Source organism: Alnus glutinosa, chromosome 12, assembly GCF_958979055.1.
Source record: "Alnus glutinosa chromosome 12, dhAlnGlut1.1, whole genome shotgun sequence".
NCBI classification, from domain to species: Eukaryota; Viridiplantae; Streptophyta; class Magnoliopsida; order Fagales; family Betulaceae; genus Alnus; species Alnus glutinosa.
Window position 1 is genome coordinate 16,567,344 of NC_084897.1, and position 7,434 is coordinate 16,574,777.

General features: G+C 41.5%; 1 protein-coding gene across 1 annotated transcript; it reads left to right on the forward strand.

The window, feature by feature from the left end:
• The first annotated feature begins 1,094 nt into the window (after window positions 1-1,094).
• Window positions 1,095-6,058, forward strand: LOC133852596 (uncharacterized). Its single transcript, XM_062289368.1, has 5 exons — window positions 1,095-1,778; window positions 1,890-2,174; window positions 2,319-2,696; window positions 3,242-3,664; window positions 5,978-6,058. The coding sequence occupies exons 1-5, from the start codon at window positions 1,095-1,097 to the stop codon at window positions 6,056-6,058; spliced, it is 1,851 nt and encodes a 616-aa protein (XP_062145352.1).
• Window positions 6,059-7,434: the final 1,376 nt, after the last annotated feature.

Sequence of the window (7,434 nt, forward strand, 5' to 3'; positions counted from 1 at the left end):
AAACAAAACAAAACAAAACAAATAAAGAAGTAATGCAAAAAATGAAGTTGGACAGGGGCGTGGATCCTAAAGGCGTGGCTCCAGCCCAGCTAATTTTGCAAGCCCAACTGGAGCTAGGGGGTGTGGATCAGCAGGAGCAGGTATGTCTTGAGCCCGATTCTAAGGGCAAAGCTATGGCCCAGCCGATTTTTCAAGTCCTTTCTTGCTCGGACCGGTTGCCGGTTAGAAGTGAAGCGGGTCAGTCCAGCGAATTAGAGGCGTCGACGTGTTCCGGTGTTCCTCTGACTGTGCCGAGATCGTCGTTGCTCTTTGGTATCTCTCTTCGGTGGGTGGAACGGTGGGTCCTGCGGTTTCTCCGGATCCGGTGGATTTGATGTCTGTTGTGACTATCGGCGAGCCAATGGAAGTCATGTCGCCGGCGAGGGTCCAACCGGAGCTGAACCTGGCGGTGAGAGAGAGCAGGGTCGACGCTCTGGCAGATTTTTTTCAAGTGCCGACAGATTTGCTGAGTGCGGTGTCTGAAGGTAGGGCTCGGATGTCTAGGCTTTTTGGTCCTTGCGCAGGTAGTGGCGAGGGAGGATCATTCGCTTGGAATGGGAATTTTTCAGGGGAGCGGGCTGTCTCTGGGTTGAACGGGTGGGGGTTGCCGTTGATGCCTCTTCAGGATTATCCTTGTATGCAGGCAAAGGATGGTGTGGGGAATTCCAACAGCCAGCATACTGGTTGTTCAGATTTGGTGGTGTTTCAAGAGGGTGATCAGCCTAATGAAGCGGCAGATAGTGGGAAGGTTTTCTGTGACGTGGATGTGGTGGAGAGAGAAGGTTCGGTGGGTTCGGTGTCTCCTCTAAATACCTATGCCAATTCATAGGGGGATCTCTCAGGTTACTCTGATTGGGTCATTCAGCGTGCGAATGAGATTTATCCCATTTTAGGGATTCGTTTGAGGGTCATAAGTTACAATTGCTGGATTTCTTGTCGTTTATTGAAGAGGATCGTCGTTTAGGTGAGGAGGGTGCTCTGTTTGGTGGGGGAAAGAAGGGAAAAAGGGAGGTTAAGAATTTGGAGTGTTCCATTAACTACGATGCTAGAGGTTCATGCTCAAGCCGTGGGAAAAGGAAGACGAGAGGGCATCGAGTTGTGTTATGAAGCCAAGAATTTTGTCATGGAATGTGAGGGGGTTGAATAAGAAAAACAAACGACTAAGGATTAGTAACTTGCTCAGAGATTGGAAGGCGGATATCATTTGCTTCCAAGAAACAAAGATTCATGGTATTTCGAGTAGCTTTGTGCGTAGTCTCTGGGGCTGCAATCATGTGGATTGGTGTTGTCTAGACTCCTGTGGGGCATCGGGAGGTATTTTGATCATGTGGGATAATAGGGTGGTGGAGAAAGTTGATGTGTGTTTGGGAGTTTTTACGCTCGCTGTTTCCTTTAGGAATGTAGTGGATCGTTTCTTCTGGGCTTTCGCAGGTGTTTACGGTCCGAATTCTGATATGGATAGGAGTTTGCTCTGGGATGAGTTGGCTGGGATTCTTAGTTGGTGGAGCTTGTCGTGGTGTATAGGAGGCGATTTCAATGTTGCTCGTTTCCCTAGTGAAAGGTCTGGTGACGGTAGTAGGTCTGCTATGAGAGAGTTCTCTGATTTTATCTCTGAGATGGGTATCATGGATTTTCCTCTTGCTGGGGGTGCTTTTACTTGGTCACGTACTTTTGATCCCCCTGTGTGGTCTAGGATTGATCGTTTTCTAGTCTCCCCTGATTGGGAAGCTCGGTTTCCTGTGTCGTCTTAAAAGAGGCTTCCTCGCCTTTATTCAGATCACTTTCCGATTCTTCTTGATTGTGGTGACTTCTCTAGGGGGAACAGGTCTTTCAAATTTGAGAACATGTAGCTTAAAGCAGAAGGATTTGTGGGGAAGGTGAAACATTTGTGGGATTCTTACTCGTTTCAAGGTACTCCTAGTTTTGCCTTAGCTTGTAAACTAAAGGTATTGAAAAAGGATTTGAAGATTTGGAATGAAGAGGTTTTTGGTGAGGTAGAGAGGAACAAGATGAAGTTGTTTGAAGAAATTCAGCCTTTTGATGCTATTGCAGAAAGTAGGGCTTTAGTTGTGGAAGAGCTTCAGAAGAAGACAGAGATCGTCAGAGAGATAGAGAGGTGTTCTCTTTTGGAGGAGGTGAGCTAGCGGCAGAAATCTAGAGTCTTGTGGTTAAAAGAAGGGGACAAGTGTACTAAGTTCTTCCACTCCATAGCAAATTCAAACAGAAGGTTCAACTCTATTAACTCTTTATTGATTGGAGATACTCTTTCTTCTAATAAGATAGAAATTGGCGATCACGTGGTTGAGTTCTATCAAAAGCTATTTCATGAGCCGAGTAGGTGGAGGCCTAGGGTGGATGGTATTTCCTTTGATTCTATTTTAGATTCTGATGCCAGCTGGTTGGAGAGAGCGTTCGAAGAGGAGGAGGTCAAGAAGGTAGTGTCAGTTTTGAATGGTGATAAGGCACCGGGTCCGGATAGCTTTTCTTTGGCCTTCTTCCAAGCGTGCTGGGATGTCGTGAGAGTGGACATTATGAAGGTTTTTGATGAATTTCATGCCAGAGGTCTGTTTGAGAAGAGCCTGAATGCTTCGTTTATTTCTCTTATTCCGAAGGTTCCAAAGGCTAACTCCATCAAAGATTTCCGGCCTATTAGTTTGGTGGGAGGCATCTACAAGATTATTGCTAAAGTTCTAGCAAACAGGTTGAAGTCAGTCTTGGAGAAGGTCATTTCCAAATCTCATAGCGCTTTTATTAAAGGAAGACAGATTCTTGATCCGATTCTTATTGCTAATGAATGCATTGATAGTAGGCTCAGATCGGGGGTTCCAGGCATCATTTGCAAAATGGACTTGGAGAAAGCTTACGATCATGTTAACTGGGAGTTTCTTTTGTATATGTTGAGGAGGTGTGGCTTTGGGGAAAAATGGTGTAGGTGGATAGCTCATTGCATCTCAACTGTGCAGTTTTCGGTGTTAATCAATGGCTCCCCTTTTGGTTTTTTAAGTAGCTCTCGAGGTCTAAGACAAGGGGATCCTCTGTCACCCCTTTTGTTTGTTTTTGTGATGGAAGCCTTGAGTCGTATGATCTCAGCTGCAGTTTGTCGAGGTTTGTTGGAAGGTTTTAAAATAGGTGACGCAGATATTTTTCGCATCTTCTGTTTGCAGATGATACTCTGATTTTTTGTAGTGCCCTTGATTCTCAGTTACGTAATTTGAGGAGTCTCTTCCTCCTGTTTGAAGCAGCTTCGGGGTTGAAGGTTAATTTGGCTAAGTCTAATTTAATTCCAGTGGGGCATGTTGATCAAGCGGAAAGGCTAGCCGACATTTTAGGGTGTGGGTTTGCCACTTTGCCGGTTAAGTATCTTGGTCTTCCTTTGGGGGCCTCCTATAAGTCCACGCATATTTGGGACGGGGTTGTTGAGAAGATTGATCGTCGTTTGGCTAGTTGGAAAAGGATGTATCTCTCTAAGGGTGGTAGAGTAACCTTTATTAAGAGTACCTTAGCCAATGTGCCTACTTACTTTTTGTCTCTGTTCCATCTCCCGAGGAGTGTTGCCGCTCGCTTAGAGAAGCTACAACGGGATTTTCTTTGGCGTGGTTTGGGTGAAGAATCTAAATTTCACTTGGTGAGGTGGTCAAAAGTCTGTTCCCCAATTCCAGATGGGGGGTTGGGTATTCGAAATCTGTTATTGTTCAACCAAGCTTTGTTAGGTAAATAGTTGTGGCGGTATGGTAGAGAGAGAGAAGCTTGGTGGAGAGTTGCAGTGGATGCCAAGTATGGTAGTTTGTGGGGTGGGTGGTGCTCCCGCGAGCCTGTAGGTGCTCATGGGGTGGGGCTGTGGAAGAATATCAGGAAAAGGTGGGGGAGTTTCTTTGGTTTCTCTATATTGGAAGTGGGGGATGGGGTTAGGACAAAATTTTGGCATGATATATGGTGCGGGGATAGGGTGTTGAAGGAAGCTTTTCCTGTTCTTTTTGGTATTGCTCAGATGAAGGATGCTTCCGTTGCGGATAATATGGAGGTTTTGGGCGGCTCTATCCAGTGGAATGTGAGCTTTGTTAGAGAGGCGCATGACTGGGAAGTGGGTGTTTTTGCATCCTTCTTTCATGTGTTACATTTAGCCATGGTGAGTAGAGATCGTGCTGACAGGCTTAGGTGGGTCCCTTCCAAGAAAGGGGTGTTCAAGATTCTTACAGCGGATAATCTCAGGAAGCGAAAGATTATCATTGTGGATAGATGCTACTTGTGCAAAAGAGACGGGAAAACTGTGGACCACCTTCTTCTTCATTGTGATGTGGCTTCTACTTTGTGGAATCATGTCTTTTCTCGGTTTGGTATGTTTTGGGTCATGCCTAGGAGAGTTGTCGATTTATTTTCTTGTTGGTGGAAGGCGGGTAGGTCAAGGAGTGCGGCAGTTTGGAAGATGGTGCCTATATGCATTCTTTGGTGTGTATGGAAGGAGAGAAATACTATGTGTTTTGAAGACTTGGAGAATTCCATGGAGAATATTGTTGCATCGTTTTTACATTTGTTGTATCTTTGGACGGAGGCTTTGTTGTCACCCGTGTCTATTAGCTTTTTTGATTTTCTTGTTCGTTTTTCTTTGCCTTCTTAGTCGTTTCCTTGTGTATACTTCCAGTGTACTTAAAGGGGCGCCTTACGCTTTTTTCCTTATATAAAATTTCATTTACTTATCAAAAAAAAAATGTATATGTTTATTTTTTAGTTTGGGATTGTTTTAAATGAAAGGTATTAAAAAGCATTGAATGACGAGAGTCCCACATGAGAAAAAGATAAAGTCAAATTGACATTTAAAAGGCCCAACCTACTTCAAGCTTTTGCTTTAAAGTAACGCTTAAGTCTATGCACTTGTATGTATACTTTAGTACGATAGACGGGCACGCGTGTGCGTGACAGTGGGCTGTTGGGCGCTAGTGGCGCTTTTGTGTCGCCTTGATGGCGCACTTAGCACGAAGCATGGGAGATCAAAGCAATCTGATTATGACCATTCAATTTTGGACAGTCAGGACCATTCGATTTGGTGGTTTAATCTAGACCATATGATGCTTCTTCGGTAGATCCAATGGTTAAATTTACTGGACCATCACTAAAGTAACTGTAAGGTCGAATCAACTTTGATCTAACTATTGAGATTAAATAGTTACTACCTAATGATTATTATTAAATAATTATTTGACTCGATGGTTTGAATTAAGTATATGTTAAAATAGCAGTTTGTGACTGTTGGTTTAACAGTTAATAATGAAACAAGGTGACTGTTAGTGAACAGACATAAATAACTGTTATTCAATACAATATAAAATATTACAACTCAGTTTTTAAAAACACAAAATTATCTATTCTTTTGTTTCTCTCTAACACCTTCTTTGCTTTAAATTTTGAGTATGTGTCTCTTGCTAGAATAAAAAATCTGAGGGATTTCAGGTTTAGTTTCTTTTGTGCAAAACGCAAGTAAACAACGAAAGATTTCTAGGCTCCATTGTATACTGAAAAAATATTTGTTGTAACCCTTTGCATACTATTTCCGGTGAGGGCAAATAATTTATTAAGGAAAGCGACCTTGTAACGCACCTTAAGAGCAATTCGATTTTTTGCTTTCTCTTACTTTTTTCTAACACGTGGTAGTAAAATATATCCGTACCCTAGCCAAAATAAATAATTTAAATTCAAAAATGAAAAAAGGTGTAGAGAGAGAGGAATTAATGGTCATTGTATTGCATATATCTGTTGTATCATTATACCATGGATTATTTGTAGCTTTTCTTATGGATCCTACATGACAAATTCTCCATCTTATATCTGCAATTATATTTCTTGCTGAAAATTGTGGGAGTTGGAAGGCATGCCTTCTATTAACTCAACTAGTGATGCTGTCACGTTCAGCTAATACTTTTTTACATGAACTTGCTGATTCCAGGGAGACCTCTGGCAGCTTCATTTCAAAGCTGGAGTCTGCAAGTGCTTCCATGCTGCAGCAGCATATATTTCAGACACCTAGGATTGCAAAAAGATTTATGGTTTTTGCTGGTTGTCTTTTTGAGTGTTCTTGTTGTAACATTTTTGACACCGTCTTGGTGAAATTCTTTTTTCTTTTTTCATGGATTTGCAGACGCAAAGAACTTTTTAGCAGCAATCTTCCTTTTTGTGCCGAGTTATATCTTCTTTTATTGCAATGTGCACCTGTTGTCATGGCTATCACGTCCAGGTGTTGCTATATTTCAATATTTCATGCTTCTTATATATTGGGTTAGAAATTAATTTGTTCACCATACAATCACCGCCACCTTTTTACTGTTAAAGATATGCTACTTTTTTTCATATAAAACAATCAAGGGGGCACAGATTCGCCTAGAAATGCACGAATTAATTTAGGGGGTGCCGATTTAAATTTGTGTTGGGTTTAAGTCGTGTCGATATATGAGTATAATAAGACTATGTAGACTAATCTTAACATGATGAATTTAGTTAAAAATGTTAGATTTATTAACCTTAACCCGCTAATTTCGTGTCGAGTTCACGAGTTGTATAAAAAATTGACAACTTTTATGTCGCATGTCAAGTTCATGTCGTGTCGATACATGTGCAATAAAACCATATAGATAAATTATAACTCAATCTATTCAATTAAACGGATTAGACCCGTAAACCCTAATTTATTTATTTCGTGCTAGGTTCATGCGTGTAAGAAATTGTTAATGCTAATAGTGTTTTGTTTGATGGTTGAAGGGAGGGATTTGGTCAATTTGTTGTACATGTAACATGTCTCTATCTCATATGTCCGTTGTAGCACCTGTGACAATTCACAATTTGCAAACTCACTTGTGAAAAAAAAAAAAAAAAAAACAGAAGATTATAAAAAAAATACAAAAAAAATCCATGGAAAAATTATTTCTAATATAAATCTCCTGATTTGAAAAAGGAGCATACAAAGAAACTCTCCAAATCCAAAAAGAAAAAGATAACATGAATTTTGTTTCTTTCACACACGATCAATATTGGGCGGCACTGGTTCTCCAACTTGAAAGGAATGACGGCAGAGGGGGCAAGTACCCATTGATATTACATATTGGAACTCGTAGTTGCAGTGAGGACAGAATACTTGTATCCCAAGAATTTGATCGGGGTTGATTCTTGGCTCATCGCCGGTAGCACTAGCCGGCGCCGCCATCCTTTTTCGAAGAATGTACTTCTCAATGAGCAGATCTAGAATTGCATAGAAGCAAAGGTAAGAAAGTAGTGGGAAGAGCAGTTTTGGTGCATACACCCAAACTGTAACAATGAATGCACACACCTTCAAATCGTTTTGATACATTTGGATGATTCTTGAGTTTCTCGCTTCTTCTTCACTATTCGATCTCCCTAGTCCTTTCCTCT